The following is a 16,681-nucleotide window of genomic DNA, read 5'->3' on the forward strand; positions in this document are numbered from 1 at the left end:
GTGGGGGTGGAGGGAGAGAAGAGAAATCAAGAGACCATGTGTGCCAACCTCGGACTAGAACACATTGTGGGGATCGGGGTAGAAAGACAGCCTGCAAAGCACAAATCCCCCCAGAATGAGGGGTTACAAGCCCGTAGCTCCCTCCTCTCTCAGATCCACAAGTCCAGGCCCCCAGCACCCTTCTTCCTCATCACCCAGCACTCATCATGGCCCCATCATGATTACCTAGGAGGAGTCTAGCCCAAGTGAGAGAGGGCGGGGGTGGAGGAATCCTGGCCAGGCTGGGTAGCCGGGATGCCTGGGGCTCAGCAGGGAGAACCAGCCAAGCAGAAATCAGAGCGGGAGGAGCTGTCCTCCGTGTCTCCCTTCAGTCAGCTCCACAACCTGGCCATGGAAGTCCCCAGAGCCATCCTGCTTGGCCTCCTTGGGGCTGCGCTCTGTCTAACGGGCACCCAGACATCGGAGTCCAATGGTAAGAAGGGCTCGGGGGCCTAGACTCCCGGGTCTGAGGGAGGAGGGGCTGGGGGCCTGGACTCCCGGGTCTGAGGGAGGAGGAGCTGGGGGCCTGGACCCATGGGTCTTGGTGGGGAGGGGTGAGGACTGTGTCCTCATCATTTCTCTTCCCCTCCTGTTCTACCCTATCAGTCGGCATCTCTCTTCCTGCCACTCCAGCCTGTCTCATCCTCCCTTCCTGCACCCTCTTTCAAGGGTACTTGTGGGGAACGGTGGGGGCTCTTTCCAGAACTGGCAGGGAGCCATAACTTCATCCTCAGACTCCCCTTTTCCCCAATTTGGGAAGGACTGGGACATACTCATATCAGGACTGAAGTGGCTACAAAGACAGGGAGTTAGCGAGGCGGGAAGGAGGCCCTGTCTGCACACACTGACCCTGTGTGTGCCTACTCATCCATGGAAGACAGTTTGATTTCTGTGTGTGTCCATGTGTCACCGTGTCCTGTGGGTCTCTGTGCTTGTGTGGTTTCTCTGTACCAGGTTCCCATGCCTGGGTGTTTGAACAAATGTTCTATGGGTCTGTTTATCTCTGAGCTTCACTTTCTTTGTCAAAGAGATGTGGGTATAATTTCGCATATCTGGGTCTCTCTTTGTGTTTGTGCATCTGCGTGATTGGTGGGCCTGCATTTATCTCTGTGTATATGCGTTTGGGTATTTTAATGTCTGTCTGTCTCCTGTGCATCTGTGTCACGTCTCTATATGTCTTGTATCTGTCTATGATTTTATCTATTTTTTTTAATTTTTTTATTTTTTGCAGGGAAAGATTCGCCCTGAGCTAACATCTGTTGCCAATCTTCCTTTTTTTTTTTGCAGGGAAAGAGTCGCCCTGAGCTAACATCTGTTGCCAATTTTCCTCTTTTTTTTGTCCCCCAAAGCCCCAGTGCATGGTTGTATATCACAGTTGTAAGTCATTCTAGTTCTTCTATGTGAGTTGCCACCACAGCATGGCAACTGACAGACGGGTAGTGTGGTTCCATGACCGAGACATGAACCCGGGCCATCGAAGCAGTGAGCACCGAACTTTAATCACGAGGCTATCAAGGCTGGCTCTGTCTATGATTTTAAATTGTATGTTTTTGGGAGTCTCTTTTTCGTGTATCTCTAACTCTGCATAATTGTGGTTTCTTGTTTTATTTGTGTGTCTGTGATTCTTGGGTCTGTATTTGTCTCTCTCTGCATATGACTTTCTGTGATACTGGGTCTCTCTGTGTATTTCTATTGTTTCTGTATCCACGCATTTTTCTGTTGGTGAGTATGATTTTGCACATGTGCGATGCTGTGCCTTGGTTTGGGAGGTTTCCATTGGAGGGTCTGGGTGTACTTGTTTTTGTGTGAATCTAGAACTCTGCGTGGATGCATTCGGGGTATTCTGCATATACGTGTGAGATTTGCACGAGCTTGTGTCAATTTTGTTATTCTGTGTTTATGTCAGTGTTTCAGTGTTTTGTGCATGTACTGCTGGGGCTGGTGTGTGTGTGCATTTGTAGTATGAGATTGCACATCTTGCTGCCTGTTCTGGAGTGTTTGTTTTCCATCAGTGGCCTTTAGTGCTACTGGACATCGTGAGTTTAGTTGGGACAGGGATGGGGAGGGCAAGAGTGAATCACTTCCTCCTTCATCAAAATCTTAGAGGGCTTCCTGGAAGAGGGTGGAGATCTGGAGCAGCCTGGGGGAAAAAAACTGGACGAGTAGGTGCAGAGAGGCCATGACTTTGCCATGAGGTAGACACACAGCCACGACCGGCTGCAGCATCAGCCCTGGTTCCCTCAAGGCAACAAGGCCTGTCTCCTCTCAGAGCAGAAGAGCCTGGCCGGTGTGGCTGTCACTTGCAGGGTGGAGCCCGAGTTCCTGAAACAGGCTCATCGCGGGCCTGCTCCTTTTATCCCTCCCCTGCTCCTCTCACCCCACCCCTGCTCCTCTCCCCTCGCCAGTGTCCCAAGCCCTGCAATGCTACAGCTTTCAACACATCTACTTCGGGCCCTTTGACCTCAGTAGCGTGAAATTCCCCAACGTGTCCTGTCTCCATGGATGCTCTGAGGCAGTCATGTCCCTGGACACTGGTGAGGGGCAGGGAGCGGGAATCGGGCGGCGAGGTTAGGGAGGAAGGGTGGGGGAGGGGAGGAGCCAAGGGGTTAGAGGGGGAATTGGCTAGAAGAGGAGGGAAGGATAAGGAGAGAGATGGGGAGGTGGAGGAAGGGAAGAGAAGGGAGAGAAAGAAAGCGGGGATGAGGGGTGGGAGGTGGGGGAGGAGGAGAGGATGGGGAGCCAGGAAGAGGAGGCGGCAGAGGGGCAGAAGGGAGGAAGAGGGCAGGGAGAGAAGAGCAGGCAGAGGAAAGGGTTGGCGATGAGAGGAGAGGGGAGGGGGTGGACGTGGAGTCCGGAAGGGAGAGAGGGAGGGGAGGGAAGGGCAGGAGGGGGAAGCCTGTGAGTGATGGGGAAGAGTGGAGGAGGAGGAGAGGAGGGAGAGGTGGAGAGGGGAGGAGGCTGGGAGGAGGCGGCGCACCAGGCCCCATCCCCTCCCGCCCGCAGGGTACCGCTCCTCGGTGACCCTGGTACAGAAGGGCTGCTGGACAGGCCCGTCCACGGGCCAGATGCAGTCCAGCGACCACGCGCTGCCGCCCGACTACTCGGTGGTGCGCGGCTGCGCGACCGACTTGTGCAATGCCGACCTCATGAACCATGACGCCATCCCCAACCTGAGCCCAGGTGTGCCGGAGGGCGGGGCTGGGCGTGGGGCGGGACGGTGAGGGGCTGGGAGGGGCTCTCCCTGGGCTGACCCGGCCCCGGGGGGACGCGGGATAGGGAGCGTGGCCTCCACTGGGCGCCTCCTCCCGGCGGCCAGGATTCCAGGCCCCACGTCGGGCTAGGCGGGCGCCCGGGTGCAGTGCGCCAGCCGCACAACCGTACCTGGGAGCCATTACCTGAGTGTGCGTCTACGCTTTCTTGCCAGCGCCCAATCCGCCGACGCTCAGCGGCGTCGAGTGCTATGCCTGCGTGGGGATCCATCCGGCGGACTGCAGCCCGGAAAAGTCCAGACGAGTCCAGTGTCACCAGGACCAAAGCGTCTGCTTCCAGGGCAATGGCCAGATGACTGTCGGTGAGGGGCTGGGGCAAGGAGAGTGGAGGTAGGGCAGGCCTGACAGGGAGACATGGCCGTGGTCTGAGGGAGGAGGCACGGCCCCAGGCTAAGGAGGCAGCCCAGAAGTCCGTCTGAGGACCCAGCCGTGGCCCTGGCCTCTCAGGTGGACATTCAGGTGCAGCCGCCTCCCTCAGCTCTGACCCCTGCTCCCTGCCCCACCCCGCCCCCAGGCAATTTCTCAGTCCCCGTGTACATCAGAACCTGCCACCGGCCCTCCTGCACCGTCATGGGCACCACCAGCCCCTGGACCAACATCGACCTCCAGGGCTCCTGCTGTGAGGGGAACCTCTGCAACCGGGACTCCGTGACCCAGCCCTTCGCCACCATGTCGGCCAGCGCCCCTCCCCTGGCACCCCAGGTCCCGGCCCTGCTCCTCATGGTTCCCCTACTGGTTGGCACTCTGGGAGGCGCCCTGCGGCTCTCCTCATAGGTGCCTCTCCAGCCTCTTCAGAGCGGATGCTGGGGGCAGGGGCCATGCACCCCCTTCTCACAGCTTCAGCCCCTGTGACGTGGTGCGCGCACTCTCTCCCCCTACCACTACCTGCCCTTCCCTGGGCAGCAGGCCTGGGAGGAACTGGGCAAGATCCCCAGCCTCCCAGGGTGGGGAGAGACAGCCACTTCCTGCCCCTCATGAAGAGAAATCCTGACAATAGGTATTACTTACTGAGCCCCCACTAGACCCCGGCACCCACGACCCGGTTTCCTGCACTCTCCCTCGGGAGCCTAGGACAGGCTCCAGCAGGGAGCTACAAAGATGTCTTTATTTGTATCATCATGAGAAGCTTGAGAGGCTGTATGTTCTAGAAGCTAGGAGCCCAGACTCTGGAGCCAGGCTGCATGGGTTCGAATCCCAGCTCTACCATTTAACCCGTGCGTGACCTTGGGCAAGTTACTTAACCTCTCTGTGCCTGTGTTTCCTCACCTGTGAGGCGGAGGCGAAAATAAAACCTACAATAATGACAAGACCGACTTCACAGTGGTTGTGGTTGGGATTTAATGAGATGAACGTGGAGTACCTGGGACACGACAGTCACCCAGCATAAGTGGGCTGCTGTCATAATCCCCACATTACAGATGAGCAATGAGAGTTGGGGGCACTTGCCAGAGCTCATGTATCTAGTGAGGGGAGAGCCAGGGATGTGGCTCCCACCCCCACCGCTAGGCAACTCCACCTCCCAAATACAGGTGTGTTAATTAATTCCACAGAAACACACTTGAGGCAAAGCTGAGCCAGGCAACATTCTCCAACCTGTGGAGATCGGGGAAGACTTCCTGGAGGAAGGAAGCCTTAAGCAAAGTCCTAAAGGATAAAGAGGTGATGGCAAAGAGAAGTAGGAGGAAGGGGATTGGGGGTGGGGGGGACAGCCTGGACAAAGATCCGGAGGGAGGAAGGAACACAGGGTGTGTAGGACACTTACACGAGCACGTGAACTTCATCATCTTGTGCACATGTTTACAAGGTCCTTTCACATCCTTTGTCCCACTTGATGCTCCCAAGGACCCTGTGAGGCAAGCAAGAAAGGGAGGCGTGTCCCCCTTGCGCAGACAAGTTGCCCACAGCACGGTGGGAGAGAGCGATTTTCAGAGTAAGTGGCAGAGCAAGCATGGATCCCCACATCTTCTAACTCTGCCTCAACAGGCAGCCTCGTGGGGAGGAGGGCAGGTCAGAAACACTGCTACACTCCTGAGAGGCGAGAGGAGGAAGGGTCTAGACGTCTACACGTCCTGACAGGGAAGGGAGCTGGATGTCATTGTTCAATCAACACCACACTTGCTGATCACCAACCAGGTGCCAGGCACTGTTCTGGTTGCGGGGCACGCAGCAGGGAACAAAACAGGCAGAATCCCACCTTCATGGAGCTGACCCGGCTGGCAGGGCGAGCAGCTTTGGATTTTATTGCAAATGTGATTTAAAGCTGGGGTGGTCAATCTGAGTGTCAGCTTGGCTAGGCTACAGTCCCAGTTATTCATTCAAATGCGAATCTCAGGGTTGCTGCAAAGGTTATTCTGTAGATGTGATTAAAGTCCATGAACAGTTGACTTTAAGTAAGGGAGGTTATCCTAGATCTTCAGGCTGGGCCTGATTCAATCAGTTGAAAGGACTTAAGAGCACAGCCGTGGCTTCCCTGAAAAAGAAATCCGCCTGTGGACAGCAGCTTCAGCCCACAACCTAGAGTTTCTGCCTGCCCTTCCTGACAGCCCGCCCTGTGGATTTCCAACTTGCCTGGCAAGCCTCTGCAATCACTTAAGCCAATTCCTTGCAATAAATCTCTTAATATATATTTCCTACTAGTTCTGTTGTTCTCGTTGATCCCAGACTGACACAGAATCCATGGAGGATCTATAGCAGGGAGCTGCCATGATTATATACATATGTGTATATGTACGTGTGTGTATATATATGTATATATGTGTGTGTGTATATATATACACACATGTGTATATATAATACTATATAATATTATATTTTAGGTATATTATATAGTATATAATATGTGATTATATACATATATTATAACCTTTTCATTGAGATAAAATACATACAGTAAAATGCATAAAGTGCAATTTTCCTTATATATACACCTGAGTAACCTCCACCCAGACCAAGATACAGAACATTTTCAGCCCCTGTCCCCAAAGCCTCCCTCAGAGCCCCTCACAGGCACTTTCCCATCTTGGAGGAAGCCATTGCTCTGACTAAATAGGCAAAAATATTTTGCCTATTTTTGACCTTCATATAAGTGGAGTCCCTCAGCATGTCCTCTTGTGTCCATGCTTTACATTTTAAAAGGCTCCTTGTGGCAAGAACGGAAGCTGAGACCTGTGAGGCAGCTACTGCACCAGTCCTAGCGAGTGACGATGGGGTGGGCACCGAGAAAGCGTGAGGGTTGGATGAGGGATAGATTTTGTTGGTAGAGCTGACAGGACTCGTTGATACATTGGTTGAGAGGTGTGAGGGAAAGAAAAGACAAGACGACTCCGAGGTTTTAGCCTGAGGAACGGGGTAAATGGTGATGCCATTTACCAAAGAGAGGGACAGATGGAAGGGAGTGAGAATCAAGAGTTGGGTGTTGGATGTGTTGAGTTTGATTCAGTTCAAACTAAGAGCACTTCAGTTTGCACAGGGCCCTTCATCAGGGCACAGAACTTATGGGTATATCTCCCCAAAAGAAATTAGTTTACATGTTTCCTCCAAAAGACGTGTCCTGGAATGTTTCTAGCAGGACAGTTCATAATAGCCACAAGCTGGAAGCAACCCAAATACCTATCAATAGTAGAGTGGCCTAGTCACATAGAGAAGTACTATACAGCACAGGAATGAACCATCCGCATCTCCACGCAATAGCATGGACGAATCTCACAGGCATAATGTTGAGCAAAAGGATAAAGACACACAAGAGACCATTCCGTACGATTCCATTTATATAAAGTCTAAAAGTAGGCAAAACTAATGTATGCAATTAGAAGTCAGGATAGTGATTATCCTTGGGGTTAGTGACCAGAAAAGAAGACAAGGGGGACCCTAGGGGTCTGGTCCTTGTAGTTCTTGATCTGAGAACTCATTGAACTGTTTGCTTATGAGTTGTGTTCTTTCTATGTGTACATATTTTCAATAAAAGGTTTAACATTTTTTTAAAAAGCTTTCTTGGTGCAGAAGTGGCATATGAAACCTACCCCTTTCTTAAATTTATCTGTTTGGTTACAACTAATAGGCAAAGGAGTAAAGACTTCAGTTAACCATCTTATCACATGAACTCTTGCATGTTAGGTAATGTGTTAAAAGAAAAGGATTGACTGAATGGATAGATCCAGAAAATATAGCCTCTATTCTGTTGATTGGTTGTGAATTATCCAAATGATGGTTACTATTTTTATTATCTACGTTCTGACTGAATGGACTTAAATTTGCATATCCTTCGTTTTGCCTATCCCTTCTATTTGTCATCTTGACCTGTGGTCATCTCTTTGGATGTTTAGCCATTTCTTACTACTCATTCAACAGCTAATTATTGCTGTCTCCTAACTGCAGTGCACAAGAAATATCTGGTTTTGATGGGAGGGGGAAAGCAACGGAGAAGTAGGATGGATGCTATTGACAAAATTTTGATTTACAAACATCAGGACCACTGACACCAATAATCCTTATATAAAATAACAAAGGGAAAGAAGAGGAAAGATTAACAAATTGGTAGGTGGATAGGTAGATACATGAAAAGATAAAAAGGAAGGAAGGAAGGAAAGAAAGAAGGAAGGAGGGAAGGAAGGAAAAAAAACAAATGAAGAAGAAAATATGCATCTCTACTACAGATCATATTTCTGTAATGGTCAAGGCCATAGTTGATATGTTTAATTTCCTTCTTCCATTGCTCATTCCATGTTTCCTTTGCCCTCAGCTGGCTGGTGTTCTTTTCTAGTGAGGTGACCCAAACCCTCCTTCCTGAAAGGTCTAAATCCTTAGTGGTCCTGCCTTTGTTGTTGTTGTTGTTGTTGTTGTTGCTTTTACTATTGGACATGGAAGCTCTAGAAGTGTTCCAGATAATGCCTTGGGTTCTAGACACGGCCTTCCTTGGCCCCGCTGTGCAGCAGGAACTCAGTTTCCCCTTGGTAATTGAGATCAGTCACCCCAGCACGTAGAGTAAGCCTCTTCTTTGCCTGTTGGTTCAGTGGCGGGAGGAGACCAGAATGGCCAGGAGGCTGTCCCACCTCCCAATTCACTGGAACTACTGCTGGGTCCTCTAGTGGGAGCATTCTTTCCTCGGGAACCAAGACCTCCAAGCCAGCAGAGCTCAAAACCATGGGGAGGGGAAGCAAAAATTCTGCAAGTGGGTATGAGGTGTGATAGTGAGGGCAGCCCTGCCACCCCCCGATACCCAGACCCCTCTATTCAGGCTAGGGGGGAGACAGCACTCAAAGATGCATTGCCACATCCTATAAGACAGAGACCCAGCCTTGCAGGTGTTGACTCCCAGCTGGCAACAATAACTGAGTCATTCCATTGTTGTGTCAGGCGAGCTTCTTCTAGGAGATGGGGTATGAGGTAAGACCAGGGAAACCCACAGGCATGAGCAGGTTGCCACACTTCGTTCTCTGTGTAATGAGTTCCCTGGTCAAAAGTAACGCTGTGTGCAGCACACAGTGGAGAAGAAGACATTCTGCCATCCTGGGGAGGGGCTTAAATGTGGTGGGAGGAGTAAGGAGAGCCCTTAATCCTCCAGGTTTCCATCTACACACAGAGGACAGTCAGACCCAGATCTTGGAAACGAAGCTGAAAGGTGGTAGGGAAATAGCATTACCAAACTTGGATTTATACACATCGGTCTCCATCAGGCACTGAGATCCTCCTCTGTTCCTGGCCATGCTCTGGGCACTGGGCCATGGAGGTGAGTCCCAGGCCTGGAGGAGCTCCCAGTCTAATGGGAGAGGCAGATCCATGCTCAGACAGCCACAAGCCTATGATAGAGAGATGTGCAGGGATGAGAGGAGCCAGGTTGGGGGAGGGATACATTGGGGCTGGTGCCAGAGGGAGGAGAACCTGGTGACAGGTCTTAAAGCATGCCATATGGGCAAAGCAGGGAACAGCATTCCAGGCAGAGGGACTAGCCTATGCAAAGACAGAGACACAGAGGCAGAAGTAATCTCAGTAGAGATTCAACAGACATTTGTAATTTATTCTTCTGTGCTGGATGATCCTGGAGAACCCTACCCTTAAGGAGCTCTTGATCTGATGGGGGACACGCACTAGAACCCCGATGGACAAAGCCCCCAGAGAGATCAGGGCAGTAAATGAGAAGAATGCTTCAGCTGGAAGGGCTGACTGGTAGAGAATAAACCTCTGATTGGGGGTTGGGGCATCAGAGGTGACTTCACAGAGGACGGAGCCTGTGCTGGGTCCTGAAGTATGAGTAGAATTTCCCCAGGTAGATAGAGTGGGGAACAGCATTTCAGGCAGGGGGGCCAGGCCACAACAAGATCTCAAGAAACATTTTTTTTAATTTTATTTATTTATTTTTCCCCCCAAAGCCCCAGTAGATAGTTGTATGTCATAGGTGCACATCCTTCTAGTTGCTGTATGTGGGACGCGGCCTCAGCATGGCGGGAGAAGCGGTGCGTCGGTGCGCGCCCGGGATCCGAACCCGGGCCGCCAGCAGCGGAGCGCGCGCACTTAACAGCTAAGCCACGGGGCCGGCCCTCAAGAAACATTTATTAAATGGCAGAGGCAGGACAGAGGCAGGGACAAGTAAGAGACAGAGAGAGCTGCAGTCAGCAAACATTTCTTACCTATTCTTCTGAGCTGGGTGATGCTAGGGACCCAGTAATGAGTCAGACCCAACCCTGCCCTGCTGGCCTGAAAATAGATAGTGATAACCTGGAGGCGCACGTTTGGTAAACCATGAAGAACGAGGATCTGAGGGAACTCTAAAGAGGAAGATCGGGAAGGCTTCTGAGAGGAATGAATTTCTGAGAAGACACCTAAATGACAAGTAGGAAGTGGCAAAGGAAAGGAGGAAGGGTATTCCAGGTAGGAAGGACCATATACACAAAGGCTTGGTCTGTGTATAAAGTTCGAGAAAGGAAGATGAGGATGAAGAGGGTGGCAGTGCCCCTGAGGGGCTTAAAACACCAGGTAAGGATAAAGTTTCCTGAACTTTCCCCTGCAGCCAACAGGGATCCACGGAAGGGCTTAGAGCAGGGGAGAGGCGTGGTGGAAGCCAGGTGATGGGACGCTTTCTCTGTGACCATGCAGGGGACAGACCAGGGGAAGTGAGACAGGAGGCTGGGAGACCAGGGAGAGGTTAGTGATGGGGTCTCTCATTCATGGTCTCCAGGGCAGGGGCCACTTAGTGCTGAAGGGCTGGATGGAAAAGGAGGGACTTAGAAAACAGAGCGTGTGAGGGCTGTAGGTTAGGAGAAGTCAAGTTCCTTACGAGTGAGGATAGTGGTTTCCTCTGGAGGTTGGGGTGGGGGTTATGGTCATAAAGGAGCACACAGGAAGATTCTGGGGAGTGACAATATTCCCTCTGAGTGTGTGTGGTGATTTCATGGGGGTCCACTAGGTAATTATTTGTCCCAAATATACTTTTATATTTTATGCACTTTCTGCATGTATTGTGTATTTCATACAAAAAAATAATGCCAACAGCAAAGTCAAGGCTAGAGCCCAGGTCTTCGGACTCCCATATTGTGGCTTTTTAATCTTTGGTGATAGAGGTCAGAATACTGGCTATCTCTGGTGTATCAACTGGGAGAAGGTACAAGAGAACCTCTTCTGATGATAGAGATGCTATGCAGATGCTCTATGGCTCACTCGAGGTGGTGGCCACACATGTCTATACATAGGTAGAACTGCATCAATCTGTATGCTTAAGATTTGTGAACTTTACAACGTGTAATTCATACCCCAACAGAAACAAACAATCAAAAATACAACATATAATGAAATTATATCATGCCTGGGATTTGCATTAAAATAATATAGGAAGTGAGTAAGTGGTGGAGGCATGGATGAAATGCAATTAGCCATGAGTTGGTACTTGTTAAATGGGTACATGGAAGTTTATTATACTCTTCTGTTCACTTCTGTATGTTTGAAGTTTTCCATAATAAAAAGTATATATATACGAATGTATGTATGCATGAATAGATAGATGATAGGTAGGTAGGTAGGTAGATAGGTAGATAGATAGAACAAATACCTGCTGAACTCACAGTGACCCAGGCACTCCCTCCCTTTGGAACTCAGATGTCTGCTTTCTCTCAATGACCCGGATGATCCAATGCCTGGATCGTACACACAACATCGCCCCTTTCCTAAGATTCCTCTGCCCTCCCCCGCTTCATGGACGTGGGAGCCTAGGTCAGCACCAAGGACAGATCCATAGCATCGGGTCTCAGTACCACAGACAGCAACTCAACTAAAGGGGGGACAAAGGACAAGAAAATGAGGAAACGACATCCTTCCCACCTCCGGGACAGCGTGGAACAGAGTACGGGAGTAGAGTCGAAGGAGAGCCAGTGAGTACTATTGAATAAGAACATTCCTTCAACAAATATCCATTGAGCATCCCCTATGTGGCAGGTACTGTTCTGAATGCTGGGGATGGTGAGATCCCTGTCCTAAACAATTAGAAAGATAAGAAAACAGGATCATTTAGATAGTCCTAAGTGCCATGATAAAGACAAAGCAATGAAATAGGATACAGGGTTATTCATGCGCCCGGAGGGGACCATTTTTGAAGAGGTGGTCAAGGAAGAGAATATTTTGATCAGAGAACTGGATGAGGTGAGAGAACGACCCATGAGGGGGTTGGAGGTAAAAGCATTCAGGCAGAGGGAAAAGCAGGCACCAAGACCTGGGGCAGGAAAGAGCTTGGCGTGTTTGAGGATCAGCAAGGAGACCAATGTGGTGGGGCAAAGTAAATGGAGGAGTTTTGGCAAGACAGGAGTAGACACACAGAGAGAAAAAGATAGAGAAAGAAAGACAGGAAAATATGAAAGACAAGCAGAGATTGAAAGAACCAAGAAAGACTCAGAGGCAAAAAGATAGAAGCAAAATGATATTAGCTGCAGGGTTGGCCCGGTGGCATAGTGGTTAGGTTCGTGAGCTCTCCTTCGGCTGCCCGGGGTTCACGTGTTTGGATTTCAGGCGTGAACCTACACACTGCTCATCAAGCCATGCTGTGGTGGCATTCCACATACAAAATAGAGGAAGACTGGCACAGATGTTAGCCCAGGGCCAATCTTCCTCACCAAAAAAAAAAAAAACATATTAGCTGCAATATATAAAGTGCAATTTCCATGATATAGTTCATCATTCCATTATCTATACATATATACATATTCATACACTGTATATACATATTCATATGTATACTTTTTATTATGAAAAACTTCAAACATAAAGGTGAACAGAAGAGCATAATATATATTGTTGTTGTTGTGTAACAAACCACTCCAAAATTCAGTATCTTAAAACAAAAAGTGTATTATTTCTCATGGTTCTGAGGGTTGACTGGACACTTCCGCCGGTCTCTCCAGAAGTCACTCATGTGGCTGCATTCAGCTGGGGCTGGACAGGGGCTTTTGGCCAGGGTGACTTGATTCTCCTCTGCATGGCCTCTCCCTGTGACTAGCCTGAGCTTCCTCACAGCATGGCAGTTTTAGAGTTCTAAGGGAACAAAAGCAGAAGCTTCTAGTTCTCCTAAGAACTGGATCTGGAACTCGCCTGGCATCATTTCTGCCACATTCTATTAGTCAGAGCAAATCGCAAACCAGTCAACTTGAAGGGGAAGGGACATGGAGTCTAGCTCTCAGTGGGAGAAGCCATATGCCAGCACAGAGAGGAGAGGAATCATTGGCAGCTAGCTTGGGAGACAATGTACCCCAAGGGCTTAACATATCCCAGGTCCTGTGTTAAGGAGGCTATTCCACCTCACCTAATCCTCAAGCCACCCTGTGGCATGGGTCTCATCATCCCCAGTTTACAGGGGTAGCAGAGCTACCCATGAACTCAGAGCTGTCTCTAGACCAGGCTGTATGAGTTTTATATCACAAAAATAAAGTCATGTCAAGGCTTGAACCAAGGTCTCTGGACTCCCAGATTCTGAGATTTATATATAATTTAACATAATAATATATATAATTTTTAATCGGTGCAGAACACAGAGATACAAAGGAGAAAATAAACAAAAACAGAGAGAAAGACAAAAGGGAAAGACAAAAGGCATGCACTTGGAGACAAAGACAGGAAAAGAAACTAAGAAGCAAGGCCAGTGAGATAGAGAGAGAAGCAACCACTCACAGAGACAGACGGAAAGTGAGAGAGATTGACGGAATCACGAGACTGCCTTTAGCCTGGACGCTCCACAAGGGCAAGGATTTTGTCTGTTTTGTTATTACTTAGAGCATTACCTGGCCCTCAGTAGATGCTCAAATAGGCTGACAGCAAACTAAGCTAGACAAGCAGAACACCTGCAGTTCCCAGGGCCACCACCAGGCGGCAGTATCCCAATGTCCTGAGGCCTTCCACAGCCTAAATTAAAAGACCGTGGCAGAGAACTCGCTGCCACAGGCTCTGACTTTCGGGCTGACTCCCCTCCGGCTCAGCCCTGCCCGTCCCTGCACAAGCCCTGGGCGACGAGTGACCTTTCCGCCTGAGACACCCTCTTCTTCACTCCCCTCCGCCACCCTGCCCAGTTAAACAACCCTTTGTCCTTGGCCCCTTCCGGCTGGGCCCCAGGGAACCTGGGTCCTTTCCAGGCCCGGAGATGGGTCTGGGACAAAGGTGGGGCAGCTGGGAAGAGACCAAGGGGAAGTCCCAGAGATTCTGGAATCAGTTCTTCTAGCCTCCCTGGACGAGGAGTATGGGATCCAGCCCCTCCTACCTCGGACTCAGGAGTCCTGGACCCCGGCTCCTCCTCCCTCAGACCCAGTGGCCCAGGCCCCCAGCCCCTCCTCCCTCAGACCCAGGAGTCCGGGCCCCCAGCCCCTCCTCCCTCAGACCCAGGAGTCTGGGCCCCCAGCCCCCCCCCACCCCGATGTCCCCTGCAGTGGTCCCTCTCTCAGGCCGACCTAGGCACAGAGGTCCTCTGGTGTTCCCCCTCCCTCTCTTTTACAGAGACCCCTTTCCCCTCTGCTCCCCCCTCCAGAGTTTAGACCACGGCTGAGTCACAGGAAGCTCTAGGGCCCTGAGTCACCCCCATCCCTAGGCTCAGCCCCTCCCTGGGCTGGAGGGAGCTGGCTCTGGAGCCATGTGTCCTACCCCTGACCTCCACAGCCCACAACTTCACTTTGCAGGCAGGTGCTTTCCCACTGGGACCCCTCGCTGCCCACCCTGCATCTCCCACGCCCAGCCTTTGCTCCGCTCTTCTCTTTTAGTTGTGGTCTCTTTGGAGACAAAATTTCTCTCTGCTCTAACTTCCATGCCTTGATTCTAGCTTCTGCTTTCTCTTCACCTCTGGGTCTCTTCTCTCTCCGTCTCTTTGAGTTTTTAAACTCGCTCTTTCTCTCCCTCTCCTCCAGCTGCACCACTCAAGGTCTCTCTGACTGCCTTTCTCTCCCCCGGCTCAGTTTTTCACAGGTGCCTGTACTGAGGCACAGAAGCAGCGGAGGGGCTGGAGGTCTCGGTTCCATTCCGTGGCCTCTGACTCTCTCAGGGGGCCGCGGTCTCTGTGTCTCTGGCCCTTGGCGGCTGAACGGGGCTGGGGTGGAACTGGAAGGGGTAAGGCTGTCCTCAGCTGTGCCAGTGAACAGGAGAGAGAAACTGAGGCAGAGATAAGCATAGAGAGGCCCAGAGAGACAGACAGAGAGACAAAGAGAGGCTCAAAGGGAGATCTGGAAGCAGGGAGACAGTGAGACAAAGAAACAGAGACACGAACAGAGACAGAGAGAGACCCAGAGTCAGCAAGAGACAGAGACACAGAGCACTAGAGACCAAGAGAGAAGGAGACAGGAAAGAGAGCACAGACAGAGATGGAGACAGAGAGAGTCAGAGCGCAAGAGACAGAGAGACAGGAAGACAGAGACACAGACGAGGATGAACACAGAGAGGGACATGGAGGCAGAGAGACAGTGACAGGGAGAGAATGAAATAGAAAAACTGAGGGATACAGAGATGGAGACAGAGACAGAGATGCTAAGAGAGACAGAGACACGGCGGCTAAGAGAGGAAGAGACAGAGAAATAGAAAGAGACAAAGGCATAAGGGAGAGAAAAACCGAGACAGAGAAAGACAGACAGAGACAGAGATCAAGACGAACCCAGAGGCTTCCAGAGCAGAGACTGAGGGAGGAGTCCGAGGTGAGGCGGGAGAACCGGAGAGGGAGGAGAGTGGCGCAGAGACCGGTGCCAGGCCTCAAGGCCCGCGGGTGGCAGGGGCACCCAGGTGGCAGCCTCAGAGCGCCAGCGGCGGTGTTTTCTCCCAGCGGATACACGCATGGTGTCTGGGTGTGCCCGGGTGTGTCTCCATCTCTCTCCCGCCGCGTCTCAGCCCGAGTGGGAATCACATGTGTGCCACGGGGCGGGGCACCAGCACGGGTTGTGTTTTTGTCACTGGGCGTGTCTGTGTGTGTGGTTTGGTGTCTCTGGGTGTGTCTGTGTGGGTTGTGATGGTGTGTTGCCAGCATGTCTGTGCGTGAGTGTCTCATTTCCCTGCGGCTGGCGGGTCCATGTTCCTGCATGACATACGACACGGGACGGGAGAGGGGTTATGTCTGTGTGTTCCCCCGAGAGTGACATGCAGGGGACCACTGGCTGTGTCGAGACCAGTGTGTGATGCTGTGTGGCACCAGTGTGTCCCCATGTATTACTGCAAGGCTTGGATCTGTGCCCAAATGCACAGTGTACAGATCGTGTGTTACTTCTGTGCTGCTGCATGCGGTCACATTCTACCTTGTGTCACTCTGGGAGTCACTGTGCATCATTCTCTATGTCAGTGTGTGTGTGTCCCTTGCTGGGAGTTGTGTGTGTAAAGTTGTGTGTCCTTCAGTGATGTGGCCCTGGGTCTCACGTTGAGGTGTCTGTCCATGCTGGGGGCCTCTCCTTTCCCTGGCAAGAGCACAGCCGGGTGCCCACATTCAGAGTGTGTCGTGTTTGTGCAGCTGTGAATTATATTGTGTCGGAGGGTGTCCGCGGGGTGTGGTGTGTGGTGATGTTGCAGGCCTAAGTGCCAGCCGCGTCAGTGGGTCACATCTGCCATGTCATGTGATACGTGGTGTTTGTGACAGGTGGTACTGGGAAATATTGTCACTGTGTTGTGTGTCTGTGGATTACTCTGTTTATGTTGTTGGGTTTGTGTGGCCACACTGTTGGAGTATATCGTGTGCTGGGCCGTGTGTGGGTGTGGTGTGTGGTGTTTGGATGTGGCTTGGCAGTGGGAGGCGATGGTGCCTCTCTTAGTCTGTCGGCGTTGCATTGGGAAGCGGGGTCCATGTAGCCCCCCCACCCCCTGCCCTGGGGCCCTGTTCTGGGCTGCGTCCTGTGTGATGCATCAAAATATATCAGAATGTCTTCCTTTGGGCACTGGCTGTGTGG

General features: G+C 51.2%; 1 protein-coding gene across 1 annotated transcript; it reads left to right on the plus strand.

The window, feature by feature from the left end:
* Window positions 1-386: 386 nt before the first annotated feature.
* Window positions 387-4,946, plus strand: LYPD5 (LY6/PLAUR domain containing 5). The gene is made up of 5 exons (XM_004440361.3): window positions 387-472; window positions 2,445-2,573; window positions 3,043-3,219; window positions 3,464-3,610; window positions 3,823-4,946. Exons 1-5 carry the CDS (start codon window positions 391-393, stop codon window positions 4,080-4,082), a joined length of 795 nt encoding a protein of 264 aa, XP_004440418.2. The 5' UTR covers window positions 387-390; the 3' UTR covers window positions 4,083-4,946.
* Window positions 4,947-16,681: the final 11,735 nt, after the last annotated feature.

This window comes from Ceratotherium simum, chromosome 33 (genome assembly GCF_057802395.1).
Source record: "Ceratotherium simum simum isolate JZ-2026a chromosome 33, ASM5780239v1, whole genome shotgun sequence".
Taxonomy (NCBI): domain Eukaryota; kingdom Metazoa; phylum Chordata; class Mammalia; order Perissodactyla; family Rhinocerotidae; genus Ceratotherium; species Ceratotherium simum.